The sequence below is a fragment of the Anomaloglossus baeobatrachus genome, chromosome 9, assembly GCF_048569485.1.
Source record: "Anomaloglossus baeobatrachus isolate aAnoBae1 chromosome 9, aAnoBae1.hap1, whole genome shotgun sequence".
NCBI lineage: Eukaryota > Metazoa > Chordata > Amphibia > Anura > Aromobatidae > Anomaloglossus > Anomaloglossus baeobatrachus.
In genome coordinates this window covers 214,862,086-214,881,957 of record NC_134361.1, presented here as the reverse complement: position 1 = coordinate 214,881,957, position 19,872 = coordinate 214,862,086, and the positions used below count along the sequence as shown (strand labels likewise).

Genomic DNA, 19,872 nt, shown 5'->3' with positions numbered 1-19,872 from the left:
TATCCACATAATACAGGTGGTTGATGTCAGCAGTGATTAAAACAAGTTTAAAATCAAACTGCAGTATTACTACTGAATGGAGTGCAAAATAAGCATGTACAAACATATAAAGACATACAATAATTTTACATATAGCTGGAATCTAGAAAAATTATCCCAAGAATACGCTCAACTCATTTTTATCATTTAGTCCTAATGGACCCAAAGCATTAAACTTCATAATATATTCTGCCTCCTTTCTGAGCAGAAGTTTGTGCGTATCCCCACCTCTGGCTGGAGTTTTAACTAGATCAATGCCTATAAATGACAATACATTGGGGTCAGAACTTTTCTCCTTTTTCGCATGAATAAGTTGTGTCTCTATATTTATCAGTGAGCACGTCTCAGGAGCACCAGAATCTAGAATACTAAGAACATAAAAATCCTTTTACTGTGATGGCTGAATTAGAAATAATGGAGGTGGTCACACCGACCAGCAGTGGATGTGGAATCCTTGCGGGGAGGGAGAACGCAAGCACGTTTTTTTTGGAGTGCAATAATAAAATTGACACGGACATTTTAAGCATAAAATCTCTGGAACATAAAATATCCAATCTGGCAGAGAAGGAAATCTCTTTATTTTGGTCGGCTCAGTCACTACGTGCATACAAGGATTGTCAACGGGTGCCCAGAGGACTAAGAGTTATGAAGGCAATATCATTCTATCAGGATGATGCCGATTTCAAACAACTATGGGATAATGTTCTGGCAGAATGTTCATTTAAATTCCTAGATCTCGTATTACAGAAAAACGAGCAAGAGCATGCTAAAATAACAACTGAACTGATAAGATTAAGAAAAGAGCTAGAGATGCGTTTATCACAGGATCAGTGGAACAAATTTCTACAGAACCTAGACAAAAAATTAATACCATATCAAACAATAGTAAAAGAACGCAAAAAAGAGAAGTTTTTGAGAGACAAAGCAGACTATGATTCTGGAACTGTTTTCAGATGGAATAAAAATAATGACAGTTTCTCTACCTATAAGAAAGGAAAATCAAGGAAAAAACCTAAAACTGCATCAAATAAAAGAGCCGCATGGACAACAGATTCTGATTCCAGCGGTCAGGAGGAACCACCCCCGGGAAAAAGGAGATTAAGTGAAGATAGATCTAATATGAACTTTCCCATTAACCCTTTAGAAGGCGGACAAGGAGAGGCCGGAGGAGAAATAAATGTGCCCCTGATAGGGAAAAGGAAAGCTGTTTCCTGGAGGGACTGACAATCAGTTCGGAGCCTAATAAAAAGAAAAAAGTTTACAACCTGACTAATGAGACACTGGATGATGATATGTTGGCGGTCCTGGAAAAAGGACTAAATTTCTGCATTCCAGAACCATTTAATATGGTGGAATTTGAAGTGGACTTATACAAAGCTTGCAGAAAATTGCATTTAAAAAAACATTTTTTTAACGCAGATAATAAATCGACTCAAAAACAAGCTGATGAAAGGCAATGCAATATAGGTCCCCTTGGTTTTTCTCTGATGGGTTCAGAAATTGGGAAGGTAGCTGAGGACGCTTTGCATCTGTTGAGTATAACGGATGATAAAATTAATGTGGCAAACGTTTCAGCTATAGAGAGCAATCTAGACAATAGCACTAAATTTACTGGAGGTTTAAAATCTACTTTTATCCCACCTATATCCCCTGGTAATAGTATCGATTTATTTCAGGAAGTAGTATTGAGGGATATAAAAGCGTTAAAATACCCCAATATGAAGAATAATCTATCTAGTTCAGAAAGAGCAGCACTAGAGAAAATTAAATCCTTCAAGAATGTAACGATACGAAAAGCGGATAAAGGAGGTGCCACTGTGCTTATGACCACCGATTATTATTTAGCAGAATCAAAAAAACATCTAGATAATTGCACAGTTTATCAGAAACTAACTGGTGACCCTACAGGTAAAATTAAAGAAAAATTACGCAGTTTTTTGAATAGGCAGATAACAACTGGCCTTATAACAAAAAATAGAGCTGAAAAACTCTTTCCTGATTTCCCAACAAAACCGCACTGGTATTGGCTACCAAAGGTACACAAGTGTGAACAGAGACCACCAGGCAGACCAATAGTCTCGGGAGTGGGATCTCTCACCGAACCACTTTCAGCATATCTTGACTGGCTGTTGCATCCATTACTAAAAACAATTCCATCTTTTGTAAGGGATACAAGGGATTTGATTGAGCAGCTTGAACAATTCGAGTGGCAAGAAACATTTAATTGGGCTTCCTTAGATGTGGAAAGCCTATTCACAAGGATTCCACAGAACCTTGGAATAGACAGCATTACAGATATGTTGAGAGAGCTTGGTGAAGATGCCCATTTAATTAATTTTATTGAAGAGGCTTTGAATTTGGTCTTAAAACATAACACTTTCAAATTTGGGCACACTTGGTACCAACAAAATAGTGGAGTAGCAATGGGGACTCCGGTGGCGTGTACTTTTGCGAATTTGTTTCTGGCGCACCTTGAAGATCGTTTAATTTACAGTCCCATCAATCCATATATCAAAGATATAAAAAAGTACATGTGATTTGTGGACGATGTCCTGATAATTTGGGATGGAGATAGGGAACAGTTTAATTCCTTTGTAGCGTATTTAAATTCGGAAAATAATTGCAATATGTTGTTCACACATTTTTTCGGAGATAAATGTATTGAGTTCCTTGATGTTAAATTAACAGCCCATGAAGGGTTAATTTCAAGGGAGCTCTACAGGAAACCGACTACAGTGAACACACTATTGCATTATAAAAGTGCCCATCCTGAGCATGTACTGAAATCGGTTCCTTTCAGCCAGTTTTTAAGGCTGAATAGGATCACCAATAATGCAGATACTTTGCAAGTTCAGACAAAAGATCTAAAACAACGCTTTTTGGAAAGGGGTTATCCCCTGAATTTAATTAACTCCATGCAGGCCCAAGCAGAGGAGAAAATAGAGCTTGAAAAAAGATCTCTTGTCAAGAATTGTAACAATCTCCCCCCCAAAAAACAACTAGATCGTTTTGTGTTTAATTTTAAATTCGGACCTATGGACCGAACAATAAAATCAGTGATAAACAAAAATTGGTATATAATCGAAGGGATTGATGAGCTGAGAGACATGGCCATTAACAAGCCCCTAGTGACACACAGGAGGTGCAGGAATATTGGAGATATTCTGATTAAAAAACGCTATTTACCGCCTATGACCTGGCTACACCATGCTGGCCCTACAGGTAATTTTAGATGCGGCAATTGCTCTTTTTGCCAATTTCATATAGTTGGCAGAACATTTAAAATAGGTGGCCATTCACATTATGTCAAAAGTCTGATTACCTGCAGGTCCAAAATGGTGGTGTATGTAATATTCTGCCCTTGTCAATTTTTTTATATTGGCAAAACTATTCGAAATTTGTTTATAAGATTTAGAGAGCATAGAAATTCCATCTCTAGCGGAATAGGCGCTACAAGATTAATCAATCATATTAAAGAAGTCCATAATTCTGACCCCAATGTATTGTCATTTATAGGCATTGATCTAGTTAAAACTCCAGCCAGAGGTGGGGATACGCACAAACTTCTGCTCAGAAAGGAGGCAGAATATATTATGAAGTTTAATGCTTTGGGTCCATTAGGACTAAATGATAAAAATGAGTTGAGCGTATTCTTGGGATAATTTTTCTAGATTCCAGCTATATGTAAAATTATTGTATGTCTTTATATGTTTGTACATGCTTATTTTGCACTCCATTCAGTAGTAATACTGCAGTTTGATTTTAAACTTGTTTTAATCACTGCTGACATCAACCACCTGTATTATGTGGATATAATGGATGTGATGTCAGCTCAGTTCAGACCAGCTGAAGCACCAGACAGGTGCGAAACGGCCGCCGTCGTCTTTGGACGTGTGTAGCGTCCACTCCCTCCCCTCCACTCCATGCACTTGTAACCTGCACGAATAAAACAACAAAACTTGCACAAGCAGCAACTGGTGAGTGCCTGATGTTTTTACAGTTATGACTCCGTCTTGCGCGCTCCTACAGTTACGGCTCCGACCTGCGTTCTCCTACAGGAATGGCTCCGTCCTGCGTTCTCCTACAGGAATGGCTCCGTCCTGCGTTCTCCTAGTTATGGTTCCGCCCTGCACGCTCCTACAGTTATAGCTCCGTCCTGGCGCTCTTAGCTATGGCTCCGCCCTGGCGCTCTGCTATGACTCCACCCTGGCGCTCTGTTATGGCTCCGCCCTGGCGCTCTGTTATGGTTTCACCCTGGCGCTCTTAGTTATGGCTCTGCCCTGGCACTCTTAGTTATGGCTCCGCCCTGCGCGCTCTCAGTTATGGCTCCGCCCTGCGCGCTCTCAGTTATGGCTCCGCCCTGGCGCTCTGTTATGGCTCCGCCCTGCACACTTTTAGTTATGGCTCCGCCCTGAGCGCTCTCAGTTATGGCTCCGCCCTGTCCCTCTGTTATGGCTCCACCCTGCGCACTTTTAGTTATGGCTCCGCCCTGCGCGCTCTCAGTTATGTCTCCGCCCTGGCGCTCTGTTATGGTTTCACCCTGGCACTCTGTTATTGCTCTGCCCTGCGCGCTCTCAGTTATGGCTCCGCCCTGCGCACTCTCAGTTATGGCTCCGCCCTGCGCTCTGTTATGGCTCCGCCCTGCACACTTTTAGTTATGGCTCCGCCTTGCGCGCTCTCAGTTATGGCTCCGCCCTGTCCCTCTGTTATGGCTCCACCCTGCGCTCTTAGTTATGGCTCCGCCCTGCGCTCTGTTATGGTTTCACCCTGGCACTCTGTTATTGCTCTGCCCTGCGCTCTTAGTTATGGCTCCGCCCTGCGTTCTCAGTTATGGCTCCGCCCTGCGTTCTCAGTTATGGCTCCGCCCTGCGCGCTCTCAGTTATGGCTCTGCCCTGCGCGCTTAGTTATGGCTCCGCCCTGCGTTCTCAGTTATGGCTCCACCCTGCGCTCTTAGTTATGGCTCCGCCCTGCGTTCTCAGTTATGGCTCCGCCCTGCGCGCTCTCAGTTATGGCTCTGCCCTGCGCTCTTAGTTATGGCTCCGCCCTGCATTCTCAGTTATGGCTCCACCCTGCACTCTTAGTTATGGCTCCGCCCTGCGTTCTCAGTTATGGCTCCGCCCTGCGCGCTCTCAGTTATGGCTCCGCCCTGCGCGCTCTCAGTTATGGCTCCGCCCTGTGCACTCTCAGTTATGGCTCCGCCCTGGCGCTCTGTTATGGCTCCGCCCTGCACACTTTTAGTTATGGCTCCGCCCTGCGCGATCTCAGTTATGTCTCCGCCCTGGCGCTCTGTTATGGTTTCACCCTGGCACTCTCAGTTATTGCTCTGCCCTGCGTTCTCAGTTATGGCTCCGCCCTGCGTTCTCAGTTATGGCTCCGCCCTGCGCTCTTAGTTATTGCTCTGCCCTGCGTTCTCAGTTATGGCTCCGCCCTGCGCTCTTAGTTATGGCTCCGCCCTGCGTTCTCAGTTATGGCTCCGCCCTGGCACTCTTAGTTATGGCTCCGCCCTGCGCGCTCTCAGTTATGGCTCCGCCCTGCGCGCTCTCAGTTATGGCTCCGCCCTGCGCACTCTCAGTTATGGCTCCGCCCTGGCGCTCTGTTATGGCTCCGCCCTGCACACTTTTAGTTATGGCTCCGCCCTGCACGCTCTCAGTTATGTCTCCGCCCTGGCGCTCTGTTATGGTTTCACCCTGGCACTCTCAGTTATTGCTCTGCCCTGCGTTCTCAGTTATGGCTACGCCCTGCGCTCTTAATTATTGCTCCGCCCTGCGTTCTCAGTTATGGCTCCGCCCTGCGCTCTTAGTTATGGTTTCACCCTGGCACTCTCAGTTATTGCTCTGCCCTGCGCTCTTAGTTATGGCTCCGCCCTGCGTTCTCAGTTATGGCTCCGCCCTGGTGCTCTTAGTTATGGCTCCGCCCTGCGTTCTCAGTTATGGCTCCGCCCTGCGTTCTCAGTTATGGCTCTGCCCTGCGCTCTTAGTTATGGTTTCACCCTGGCACTCTCAGTTATTGCTCTGCCCTGCGCTCTTAGTTATGGCTCCGCCCTGCGTTCTCAGTTATGGCTCCGCCCTGCGTTCTCAGTTATGGCTCCGCCCTGGTGCTCTTAGTTATGGCTCCGCCCTGCGTTCTCAGTTATGGCTCCGCCCTGCGCTCTTAGTTATGGCTCCGCCCTGCGCTCTTAGTTATGGCTCCGCCCTGCGTTCTCAGTTATGGCTCCGCTCTGGCGCTCTTAGTTATGGCTCCGCCCTGCGTTCTCAGTTATGGCTCCGCCCTGGTGCTCTTAGTTATGGCTCCGCCCTGCGTTCTCAGTTATGGCTCCGCCCTGCGCTCTTAGTTATGGCTCCGCCCTGCGCTCTTAGTTATGGCTCCGCCCTGCGTTCTCAGTTATGGCTCTGCCCTGGCGCTCTTAGTTATGGCTCCGCCCTGCGTTCTCAGTTATGGCTCCGCCCTGCGCTCTTAGTTATGGTTTCACCCTGGCACTCTGTTATGGCTCCGCCCTGCGCTCTTAGTTATGGCTCCGCCCTGCGTTCTCAGTTATGGCTCCGCCCTGCGTTCTCAGTTATGGCTCCGCCCTGCGCTCTCAGTTATGGCTCCGCCCTGCGTTCTCAGTTATGGCTCCGCCCTGCGTTCTCAGTTATGGCTCCGCCCTGCGCTCTCAGTTATGGCTCCGCCCTGCGTTCTCAGTTATGGCTCCGCCCTGCGTTCTCTGTTATGGCTCCGCCCTGCGTTCTCAGTTATGGCTCCGCCCTGCGTTCTCAGTTATGGCTCCGCCCTGCGTTCTCAGTTATGGCTCCGCCCTGGCGCTCTTAGTTATGGTTTCACCCTGGCGCTCTTAGTTATGGCTCCGCCCTGCGTTCTCAGTTATGGCTCCGCCCTGCGTTCTCAGTTATGGCTCCGCCCTGGCGCTCTTAGTTATGGCTTCGTGCGCGCTCCACACTTTCTGTCCCTATAACTGACAGTGAAAATTATATGGTGTCCTGTGTCTTTAAATATGGCCGGTGCCCGCAGAGCCGGGTGCGGGGGACACAGGGTCACTTCTGCGCTCCTGCCCTCACACTTTCTCCTTGGCTCCGGACCCCGCACACTCCTCACCTGAGCCCCGGCCGCTCCTCCTGTCACTGACCCGCACAATACTCGAGTGTAGAGACGCGTGCGGTCACCATGACAACAAGGAAACATCGCGAGACCTGCGAATAACTCTGCTCATTTACATATAGAGGCGGGGCTTCTTGCTGTACATATATGGGAGTCGCGTCTGTACTCGGGCTCCCTCCTGTGGCCACTCAGAAAACTGCACCTGCAGGTAACGGTCTATGGAACCAGAGCGTCTGGATCACCGTCACGTGATGTGATCATGTGACCTGCAGTAATAGTGCCCACGTGCTGCCATAGTGCAAAAATAAATAATGCTGCCATACAATGCGCATGTAAAGCCGGTCTGAGCAGCAGCAGGTACTGCAGTCATGACAGCGTAACCGCCTTCCTGTGTAAATACAGCAGAAAAATAAAACATAAAAAATTCAGTGCAATTTGGAAGATGACGAGTCTGAAATTTGAAGGATTCACTATGCATGAATTTTGCAGGAGAAGATAAAAAAAATATATAAATGCTGCACAACTGTCCACTGTGCGCCCGGGGGGGGGGGACGAGCAGTGGAGTGGGGCGTAGAGCTGATTTTTTTTAACCCTTTCCTGGCTGTCTTCCTTACACTTTGGGGTCTAATGACCCCCTTGGGGCATACTAATATGTGACGCCCTGGCCTATCAGGTCGTCACAGGGTATTGTGCAATCCGCCCTTCTGTGCAATATCCACCTCCTCATTGGTTACGGGTGCCCAACCATTGGTGTTGCCAAAACCAGCTAATCAAAATCCTAGGAACGCTCTACACCACACCCACCAGACACACCAGTGGACAGCCTGATTGAAATAGGGTCGCCCACTGACTTGGGGGGGTTGGTTAAGGGGAGGTCAGGAGTGTCAGGGGAGGGAGAGTGTAGTGTTGGAGGTAAAAGTGAGAGGAGGTCACGAGGAGCCTGGCTCCTTGGAACTACTAGGTAGCAGACGTTAGTCTGGGCCTGGTAGGAGCTGGATCCCCGGTTGCAGGGGATCGTGACAAGGGGTACGGCATTGTCGTGGAGGACAACCGGCGGCCTTGTACCATCACCGGGCGGGGGCCAGTGCACGACGGGGTACGTGGACCCTAGGTCAGGGAGTAGCTTCAGGCAACCTGACAATTCGCCCGACGAGAACGGTTCAAGATCCGCTCTCCACCAGCTCCAAAATCGGGGTACTAGCACAACGAGAGGTATAGGATGTTCCACAAATACGGTCTAAGAAATCCCAAGCGTGAACCCTGAGAGCAAGTTCCCTCAGTTAGCCACACTGGGGAGCGGGACCCGACTAGTTTCAAGCTACAGGCACCAACTAGAAGGAAACAAGGTGCCAAGAGAAAAAGGTCACAGACTAACAGGCAACACCAACGGGACACAGCCGCTCCATCACCCGTGCTGGCCGCCCGTACGGCCCTGCTCAGGCCGCCATCCCCGATGGAGGTGGTTGAGTCCGTGCTGCCCCGCCAGGACCCGGATGCCCGAGAGGACGCCAGCCAACCAATAGCTGGAGCGGTTGACTTAGAAGAACCGATGGTGGACATATGTACACTGACCGATGACGGGTCGCTTGCCACTGTGGAACCACAAGTCTGGGCTCAGCTAGAAACCGTTGCTGTCCTGCCGGGTCCCATCATTAACCCCCTGGAGTCAGATGACAGCGGCTCGGGGGCTGACACGGAGCCTGTCTCGGAGGAGGAGGGAGTCTCAGCAAAATGAATCAATCCGAATCAACCGAGTTTTCATGTAATTACCTACTGTGATTACCCCGGCCGTTGTCGGCAAGTTGTCCCTGGAGGGACCCTATGTGTTTGCTACCCACATGAGAAACTCCTCATGGACATAGCAGAGAACTGGCAGGCCACCCACGAACTTGTGGGCTTGTAAATAATGTTGTGGGATGGATACCGTTGCCGCCTCCGGAGAGGCTGATTTGGAGGATGGGCCTGGAGGAAAGTGATGGCCCAGGCCCGCCACTACCGTAACCGGTGGCCATCCTCTGGGGGTCAGGGGTTCCCCCTTGGACGTTGGGTCCCCTGAAGTGACAGTAGGGTGCGAGTTACCGTACCCGTTCCCGCTCGGGCAGCCTGAACCTGGACTGGACTGGGGTAAAGGGGTGCTGCCCACTTCTTAGGGGCAGCATCAGGGCTAGGTTGCTTGGGTGGGAGAGTGGAAGACATCCGTCCGTCCGTTATTAAAAATGTATGTGTTGTAACGTTTAAGAGGACCTAAAGTATGCTTATGTTTCATGTTTTACCATTTTTCAATGTTATTTATCTTTTTCAGTTTGAAAAATAAAACCGGTGATGGACGGGCAGCCCGTGGACGGTCTGCATTTTACCAAGGGGGAATGTGGCGCCCTGGACTAGCCAGGTAGCCACAAAGGAAACACCCCCCCCCAGACAGTTACATTAGTCAGACAAAAACCCTTGTTGCCTCCCTCCAGGGTCTGATGTCCACACCAGGTGGGGCGGAGCCAGGCGGTTGGCCCCACCCACCGAGGAGTTCACAGGCCTGGAGGCGGGAAAAGCAGTCAGTTGGAGTAGATCAGTTCAGGAGGTGAAAGTGAGAGGTCACGTACTGTGAGTGTCTGGGTTGGAGCCCAGGCACGGACAGCAAGGTTGGCAGACGGTGGTGGCCGTCTGCAGGAGTTGGTGGAACTCCGCAGAGCCGTAAGGACCGGGGCTGGACGGTGGCCCACCTGTATCGGACCGGGTAACGGAGTAAAGCTAAGCACACAGGCAGGGCCATCGGACCCCAACCAGGCTTAGAGCCGCCGTCAATAGTCAAATCCGAATGTGACAGGAACCCCCAGGGTTCCCTAACAACCAAGTCCCGATTGAAGGCAACCGCTCACACCGTGAGGATATACAGCCACCGCCACCGGCTAGAAATCCAAGGGCCAGCGCCTGCGGGCAAAACTGGCTCCTCCGGTATCTATACACCGGGGAGCGGACTACCGTTGGGAAGCCATTGGAGTCATCACAGTACACAAAGGTGCAGAGAGAGACCGCCACCATCACCTGTCCGGGGAGAGAGACACTGCATCCGGCTGCGGGACCCGTCCATCCAGCCATTTGGTTTACCGGAGACTTTGTGCATCTTTTACTGAGTGAGTACACCCGTGCCATCCGGCACCGCGCCGCGCTGTCCCTGCAACCCTGCACCTCACCGATCCTGCCTCCCCGTCACACCACCGGGCCCCGGGACCACCAACCCCTACTCACGGAGGGGGAAAACAACATCCCAGCTGCTCCCTACCATCGCTCCCGGGATCCCAGTCACCAGTAGCGGTGGTGCCCATCTTCACCACAACCAGTGGGTGGCGTCACGGACTAAATCCCCAAACAAACCACCCCCTTTTCACTCATGGGCGAGGAGCGCCGCTCGAGTCCCCGGATCCGGCCCACCGCTCGAGCCACCGAGCAGCAGCCGCAGCGCCGGACCCGAGCAAGTGACCCTTACCTCCCCAACGGCACATCCCGCCACCATCACAGAGTCCCGGGGCATCCCCCCTACCCGTGGAGGGGTTAAACACCTGGCTGCCCACTCGATCGCCACCGGATACTCCCAGCTACAGCGGTGGTACTCCACCTTACCACACACCACGGGTGGCATCACAAACTCTCAATATACCAAACCCCTGAAAATACCCCCTATTCATTCGAGTGGCCGCGAGACCCCCAGGTCCGGACGCCCCTCGAGCCACCGTGGATCCGGATCCGAGCAGCCTGGCTGCTGACACGGGGGCGGCACAAATAAATTCCGAGAGATTTACTTCTCGTTACCTACATACCTGACGACAGAGCGGACACCTTGACGTCTGTTCTCGTCATATCGCCTCATTTTTACCGCACAATGAACGCCGTAAAAAAAAATGGAGGAATGGCTTTTTTTTCCTGTTCTTCAGTGCATTATATGGTAAAGTGAATGGTGTCATTGAAAACTACAGACACTCACGCCTGGTAGGTGCAGGGGCTGCATTGTATCTGGGCCCTGGAGCTTAGGGGGCCCCAAAAGTCCCTTTGGCCTATATGAAAAGACCAATGCTATTAATGATTTGCAATACTTCGGGGCCCTGTTGGATCCTTTACATTGGGGCCCGAGAGCTTCACGTTAACGCCGCTGCATGCAGCTATAGGGACGGAAAAAATAAAAGCGGTATGGGGTTTGGAAGAAGCGCAATAACGGAAATGGCCACACACTTAAGTGGGGTAAACCCCGTGTCGTGGTCCGAGTACGGACCGGCCACGCGGCTCCTGAGACCCCCTTCATATACGCCTATGGGGGCCTCATTAAATCTTTTGCATTGGGGCCCAAGAGCTTCACGTTAACGTCGCTGCATGCAGCTATAGGGACGGAAAAAATAAAAGCGGTATGGGGTTTGGAAGAAGCGTAATGGAAATGACCACACACTTAAGGGGGGTAAACCGCGTGTCGTGGTCAGAGTACGGACCGGCCACGCGGCTCCTGAGACCCCCTTCATATACGCCTATGGGGGCCTCATTAAATCTTTTGCATTGGGGCCCAAGAGCTTCACGTTAACGTCTCTGCATGCAACTATAGGGACGGAAAAAATAAAAGCGGTATGGGGTTTGGAAGAAGCGTAATGGAAATGACCACACACTTAAGGGGGGTAAACCGCGTGTCGTGGTCCGAGTACGGACCGGCCACGCGGCTCCTGAGACCCTCATATACGCCTATGGGGGCCTCTGATCTTTTGCATTGGGGCCCGAGAGCTTCACGTTTCGCTGCTGCATGCAGGTATAGGGACGGAAAGAATAGAAGGATTACAGGGTTTGGGTGAAGCACAAAAATGGATAATGGCCACAAGCTTAAGGGGGTAAACAAGCCCTGATGAGTGGGCACGTGCTGAGGCCTAGCGCTACACATGCGCAGGGCCCCTGAGACCCTCATATACACCAATGGGGTCGGTTGGTACATGTTGGATATGTGAATGCAGCCTATAGTCCCCCTCCAGGTGTCTCGCTCCCTATGACGAGCTCCATGATGAGCTGTGACACACCTGGAGGAGGAGGAGCTCGCTGAGTGGGTCACAGTTGACTCTATGGAGCTGGAGCCCTGAAGATACTGTAAGATATGGAGGACCTCTTCTTCTTTCTTCCAAAAGTAAGTCATTCTGATTTCTTTTTGCCTCACATTAACAAAAAAACCACAGCGAAACACGATCATAACAAGACTCCATTACTGCTCTCAAAAAATTCCCAATCATGCGGTTGCCATGGGTTGTCTTGTTTTTAAAGCATTCACTTTTAATATACTGATAATTCAAAGCCAGTGCTTGCTGGGACTTGTTGTTCTACCAGGGTTGCCGCGAATGGGGGATTAATCCAAACACTAGGCCTTGTCACCCATAGCAACCAATCACAGCGCAGCTTTCATTGTTCCAGAGCAGTTTCAGAAATGAAAGCTGAGCTCTGATTGGTTGCTATGGGCAACAGCTCCTTAACCTGTTTATAGAGCTAAATTGCTGAAACATGTTGTGCTATTATATACATATATATATATTTTATTTGTATAACTGAGACTTAATGTGTTATTTTTATATATTTTCATACATTCTGGCGGGGTTTGTGGCATTTACCTGATGGGATTTATGCTTCTGTTAGGTGGTAACTGTTCTGTTTTATATTCTTCTGTATTGTGTTCAGTTATGTGGATGATAACAGAGAACAATAGCAAATGTGGACTTTTTTTTTTTTGTACTGACTGTCAGCATGGTACGTGAAATGGTGCTTTCAGGGTGGATTTACTCCGTGGCATATGTCCGCCCTGGCACATTGCTGGCAAAGATGGCGCCTCATGCAAGTACTAACCTGGAGTTGACCAGACTTTACAATATTCATCAATAGGCTAATAATATAGCCGGTGCCAGAGCCGCTCTTTTGTCAGCTTAGTCTGACACCCACTTTCCAAAGTACAAGAATGTGTTCAGAATGGTTGTCACTTCCCTTCCCCCGCTCCTCATGGTTGCTCATGTATACTGCATGACTCGGAGGAGTCCGGTGTGTCGGCTTCATAGGTGGAGGAACTCCCTAAAGCTTCTTGATGCCAAAAACCGCCACACAGCCGGAGATCCTGGCATGGTCCTGGTGGGCTGGAGTTCAGTAAAATATATTTGGGATGACTATAGGGGCCAGTAGTTCACAATCTTTTGGCTAATAATGACATTCATAGTCTGGAGTTAATCATAGCCAGACTTTTACGCAGAGACTCTCAATCAAGCTAGGCTGGGGGTCCTGAAATGGTCATGGTGGGCTGGAGATATTGATATTGTGCGTGAAGGTGTTTGGAAGCAGACAAATGTGGCACCAAAGGACAAAAAGTTACTAAAGCCTCCATGAAAAAACCAACCTCAAAGCAAAAGGTCTGGGCATGGTCCTGGTGGGCTAGAATGTTTGATTGTAGATGGTTTTTGTGGCATCAAGTGTCCAGCAGATGACTATAGCTCGCTGATAATACCATTCATAGCCTGTTGAAAATCAAGTCTCAACCTTTAACAACTGACAAGATATCAGCCATTTTTATTCGGTGTTAAAGGGGTTGTCCGACATAAACTCAAAAATTTTTGGTAAGCTAATCTGTGCTGTATTGTCATATAAAACACCCCTACATTATTTCTTGTTTTCTATCTTTTGTTCCTCTTGAATTATGACTTTATTCTCTGCAGCTCCTTGTTTACATTCAGCACAAGCAAACTGACCACTTCCTGTGCAAAACCTCAGTCAGAGCTGGCACCGCCCGGCCTCAGTGTCCAGCCTCGCCCCCTGCCCGGCCTCACTGTCCAGCCTCGCCCCCTGCCCGGCCTCACTGTCCAGCCTCGCCCCCTGCCCACATTCCCTGTCAGTATTCTTCCCCAGCAACTGACCTGTTATCACTACAGCATTGCAAATAACAGCCCCACATCGGGCTCTGCACCCCACACCACATCAGGCTCTGCTCCCCACACGCACATCGGGCTCTGCTCCCCACACGCACATCGGGCTCTGCTCCCCACACGCACATCGGGCTCTGCTCCCCACACGCACATCGGGCTCTGCTCCCCACACGCACATCGGGCTCTGCTCCCCACACGCACATCGGGCTCTGCTCCCCACACGCACATCGGGCTCTGCTCCCCACACGCACATCGGGCTCTGCTCCCCACACGCACATCGGGCTCTGCTCCCCACACGCACATCGGGCTCTGCTCCCCACACGCACATCGGGCTCTGCTCCCCACACGCACATCGGGCTCTGTGTGTCGCCCTGGGCAAGCCAGGGGACACAGGTCACAACACCACACGCACCCCACATTCCCTGCAGGTACACCAGCTAACCCACAAATCCTTGTTGCCTTCCTCCAAAGGCTGATGATTCACACCAGGGGGTGGAGCCAGGCGGTTGGTGTCCGCCCACCAAGGAGGTCACAGCTCTGGAGGCAGGAAGTACCAGCAGATTAGCCCAGGCAGGGCTTGAGTGCAGTTGAGTTTGGGAGGAGGAAGAAGAAGGAGTAGGAGGTGAACAGAGTGTAGTTCAGGAGGGAGCTAGAGAGAAGTGAAACAACAGTGAAAGTGACAGCCTGAAGTTGGTCTGTGGCTGTGTGCCCAGACGGAGTCAGCAAGGTCAGCAGACGGTGGTGAAGGTCTGCAGTGGGACTGTCTGGAGGTTGCTGGAAGGACCACGGAGGCTGTGTGCCCGGGGGTCTGGAGCAGTATACAAAGGGCAGTCAGCACCGAGGCAGGGGCCTCTCGGACCCCGGCAAGGCTAGGAGTCGCCATAAGTTGCCGAATCCGTTAGTGAAGGGGACGTAGATCCCCCAACAAGCAAGTCCTGATTGACGGCAAAGGTCCAACCACAACGGGGAAACACCGCCACCGCCAAGGCACCAGTTTCCCAGGGCCGGCGCCTGCGGGCAAAGTGTGGAGCTCCTCCGGCACAGATTGCAGTCGGGGAGCGGGTAACCGGTGGGAACCCATCGCTACCAAACAGACATTTCAAAGGTGCAGGGAAGAGACCGTCACCGCTAACTACAGGGAACCGCAGCACCGTGGACCGTCTGAGGGACCCATCCAACCAGCCGTTTGTTTACCGAGAACTGTGTCGTGTTTACTGGCTGAGTGAGTACCACAGTGCCGCAAGGCACAGCGCTGCCCCCGCGCCCCTGCACCCACCAAGCCCTGCATCTCCCAAACCATCACCGGGCCCCGGGATCACCAACCCCTACCCACGGAGGGGCGACACAACACCTGGCTGTTCAGCATCACCATCCCCGGGAGCCCCGTATAGAACAGCGGTGGTGAAATCACCACAACCGTGGGTGGCGTCACGGACAATAAACAATCCCCATACCCAACAAACCCCCCTTTCACTCACGGGCGAGGAGTGTTGCTCGAGAAACCCCGGGATCCGGCCCACAGCTCGAGCCACCACTGAGCAGCTGCCGGACCCGAGCATAGTCCGTAGCGTAGCGTAGTGTGCTGACACCCTCCTCCCCGCCCGCGACATCTGCACCGCACATCGGGCTCTGCACCGCACATCGGGCTCTGCACCGCACATCGGACTCTGCCACGCACACAGAGCTCTGGACCACACACACACACACACAGCGCTCTGTACCGACCCCCATAGGGAACACATGTAGGGAATACATACTTACCGCTCCTCGGTCCCCGCCGCTCCTGCATGTTCGCACGCTGTCTGGCCTGGCCGGATCAGCACAGTAGTGACGTCTCCGCTGTCCTGAACTGTCAGACACAGACTGCACGGACAGTGATGAGAAGCAGCGCTGCGCTGCTTCTCATCAGTGCTTCAAATATATCGGCATCTGTGATGCCGGTACATTTGAATGTGCGATCCTGAGCAGGGGCCCAGTGCTGGCGCTGACACCGCTGCAGCCGCCGCCAGGCCCCTCCCCCAGGTCACGGACCCCACAGCAGTGCAGGGGGAGGTTGCGGGGAGAGTAAGGGTTGCGGGGGAATGTGTGGGAGGGTGCAGGGAAGGGGGGCGGGGCTCATCGCACTGTAGCCGCCCAGCAGGGAGGCAACATGGTGTTCCAGATTTGCATGTCAACATGGTCCTGCCCATGTTGACATGAAATGACCGGAAGCAGCAAAATCGCAGCAGGAGCAGTCACATGACCACTCTGAGCCGGGGGAGAGGGGCTGACAGCAGGGCAGGTAAGTGGTCGCTATCTTCTTACCTGCCCCAATGTAGCCCAATAGGGGAATAAAAAAAAAAGTCAAAAGAAGCCTGATAACCCCTTTAAAAAATGTTAATCAAGGGGGAAAGGGGAAGGTTATGACATGGTCCTGGTGGGCTAGAGTTATGTGTAAGAAAAAGATGGATGTGGTGGTACAAAGTAATCACTAAAGACTTTGAATATCATTCCCAGCCACAGTACAAGAGGTCATTACATGGTTCTGGTGGACTGGAGACATGTGAAAGGAGGAGATGAATGTGGTGGCACAAAATCATTACTAAAACCTCATGATCTCAGTTATAAAGCAGAAGGGTCATATTGTGCTCCTGGTGGCCTGGAGTTTTTGATGGTATGAGAGTTTGGGAGATGGGGATGTATTTGGTGGCACAAAAGTCTTCACTAAAAACTTCGAATGTAATTCGCAGCCACAGTACATAGGGTCATGTACTCCATGGTCCTGGTGGGCTGGAGATATGTGAAAGGAGGAGATGGATGTGGTGGCGCAAAGTCATCACTAAAGTCTCCTGATCTCGGTCATAGTGGAAAAGGTCATAACATGCTCCTGGTGGGCTGGCGTTCTTGATGGTATAAGAGAGTTAGGGATATATGTGGAAGGAGGAGATGGATGTGGTGGCACAAAAATCATCAGTAAAGCCTCCTGATCTCGGTTATAGTGCAAAAGGTTATAACATGCTCCTGGTGGGCTGGAGGTCTTGATGGTATAAGAAAGTTATGGAGATGGATGTGATGGTACAATTCTTCACTAAAGACTCCAGATGTTATTCCCAGCCACAGTACAGAAGGGAAATATACGGTCCTGGTGGGCTGAAGATATGTGAAAGGAGGAGATGGATGTGGTGGCACAAAGTCATCACTAAAGCTTCCTGATCTCGGTCATGGTGCAAAAGGTCATAACATGCTCCTGGTGGTCTGGAGTTCTTGATAGTATGAGAGTTGGGGAGATGGATATGGTGGTACAAAAGTCTGTCTCTAAAGACTCCATATGTTCTTCCTAGGCACAACAGAGAAGGTCATGGTGGTCTGGAGATGTGTGGAAGGAGGAGATGGTCTTTTTATCTCTACAGCCACCACTAGTTGGCGCCTATTGCTTATGTTTTATACTGCTCTATACAGTGAGCTCCCCCTAGTGGTGACTCCAAACAAGTACTTTGTGTGACTGCAGTTCATTGGCAGGACCTCTCCTACCATAATGTTGTGTCTCTTGTCTGTATGGAAAACAATTTACTCATCCCAAGCGTTTAGTGTCTGTACAATATGTATCATATTAAAATATGAGCCCCGCATTTTTATCAAATAGGGATAATTCTCTGGGGGAGAAAAAAAAATGTTTGCCTGCAATTCCATGCTGGACCACACGGAGTGCTGTGGGGAAACAAATTCTTAGTCTTAGCGGGAAAAAGGACTCTCTTGTCTAATATTTTTACCGCTACTTGAAGGAATTGTGCATAATGGATAAGTCATGAGCAGAAACACAAGAAATACCAAATGTTAATTTATTAGATGTTTTTAAGAATAACTGTACATAAATAACACTTTTTACTTTTTTTATTATTATTTTTTAATGCCTAAGTTTTCCTCTGCTTTGGCGGTGGCTTTGCTCTGCGTGGTCTGTGATCCAGGAGTGGATTCCCCGAACGTGCTTTACCTCCATCTTGGCCGTCAATAATTTGGCCTTGACCCATATGATAGAAAAAAATTATTAAAAAAGGGAAAAAAAAACTAAAAAAAAAACAACTAAAAATCCCATAAAGGGTCCATTTGACCAATAGTCCTAGGACATCTTCCCATTGACTCTACATATATGAAGAACCATCGTTGGCTTGCTACAAGGGAGATTCTGGATTTTATCTCCTTCCTCGTACCCTTTTCTTCATTTTTGAATTTTGAGATTATTTCCCATTAAAATCGTACTTTTTGGTAGTCTTTGTCCACACCCAGGAACCTCTTGGTTTTTACGACGGCCGGAGACCCGTAATAATTATTCCAGATATATTCCGGGGACAGAATTTTGGTTGGTTTATAGGACAGAAAGTATTTATTTAAGTAGCTCTCGTCGTGCCATAGGGCCTCCATATTTTGCGCCTTGTCGGCCATCATGGCGTGGTGACAATAGTTGGTCAGCTTGACCACCTCTTCTATCACGCCACCAAAATATCCACCGGCGTAATAGAAGTCTCCTTTCTCATATGGGATGTAGGCGCTGGATCGCGGCCGGCGCTCGTAGGTAAACTCTCTTCTTTGTTTTTCAAAGAATCCGGGATGTAAAGCTCCAAAAACGTTGCTTAAAATCTCCACCCCAACCTCATCCAAGAACACCATGTCTACATCCACGCACGCCAGGTAGTCCACCTCCCCAACAAACTTCTTAACGGAAAAGTCCCGGATCATCTCCATGCGCCTCATGGTGACGTCTTGCCATCTTTTATAGGCGGGGACCTCCAGAACCACCAAACGTCTTCCCTCGGCCAGAGTGAAATTGGGAATCTCGCCCACCCGATCTGTGAACACGTAATAATTCACCTTGTGTCCCACCATGAAGAATTGCTCAGCCGTTTCAATGAATTTTTGGAGGAACATGACGTATCTGCAAAGAGAAAAAGAACGACGATGAGTAATGGCAATGGCGTCAAAGTCCAAATATAACGAGAGGTCTAAAAATGAGTCCAAAAATAACGAGAGGTCTAAAAATGAGTCCAAAAATAACGAGAGGTCTAAAAAGGAGTCCAAAAATAACGAGAGGTCTAAAAAGGAGTCCAAAAATAACGAGACGTCTAAAAATGAGTCCAAAAATAATGATGTCTAAAAATAATGGCAAATTTTCTCTTGAGTAGTAAGAAAATGGGTTTTCTAGAGCAAGGTACTGGGGTTCCCTGCAGACTCACTTTGCGATCTTTACCGTGGGACCTACTGCAGGGAACTCCGGTGACGTCACAAGGTGAATCCAGTTCATGCCGGTGAATCACCGGGGTTTCTTGTAGATGCGCCGACATAAACTCAGTTCACTTCTCCTTGCCTCCAGGGCACCTACGTCACTGGAGTTTCCTCCAGCATGGTCCCGCAGTAAAGGCCTAGGTACAGGAAACCCCGGTGATCCACCGGCATGAACTCGATTAACCTTGTGATTTCACCGGGGTTCCCTCCAGCAAGCTCGCGCGCTAAAGGCCTAACTGCAGGAAACTCCGATGATCCACCGTCATGAACTCGATTCACCTTGCAACGTCATTGGGGTTCCCTGCAACTAGGCCTCACTGTCTTTACTTTGGGACCTTGCTGGAGGGAACTCCAGTGACATAGGTGCCCTGGTCTGTGAGGCGATCCATACCTCAGTAACCCAGGGTCATCACGGTGATGACCCAGTGTTACAGTGGCAGCGATCGGGTCCCTGTCATCACATAACAGGGACCCGATCGCCAGAGAGGTAAGAAATTCCTCTCCCTGCATTGATCGCAGCGTTCAGAGGTTTAAACTGCCGGGAGCGGCGTGAGCACCGCCCCGGGCAAT

The 19,872-nt window shown here is 50.0% G+C and overlaps 2 protein-coding genes across 3 annotated transcripts in view; both read right to left on the bottom strand.

The window, feature by feature from the left end:
- CCDC180 (coiled-coil domain containing 180) overlaps positions 1-7,213 on the bottom strand; it is an 89,619-nt gene extending 82,406 nt beyond the window's left edge. Inside the window, exon 1 of the mRNA XM_075322934.1 lies at positions 7,130-7,213. The gene's annotated coding sequence lies outside the window, so the exon portion shown is untranslated. The remainder of the gene's footprint in view (positions 1-7,129) is intronic.
- A 10,664-nt stretch (positions 7,214-17,877) lies between these two features.
- The window catches only part of LOC142250728 (histo-blood group ABO system transferase-like), a 42,678-nt gene continuing 40,683 nt past the window's right edge, over positions 17,878-19,872 (bottom strand). For both annotated transcript variants that reach the window (XM_075322932.1, XM_075322933.1), the window contains one exon: positions 17,878-18,955. In XM_075322932.1, coding sequence (XP_075179047.1) covers positions 18,271-18,955 — 685 coding nt within the window. In that variant the 3' untranslated portion in view covers positions 17,878-18,270. The remainder of the gene's footprint in view (positions 18,956-19,872) is intronic.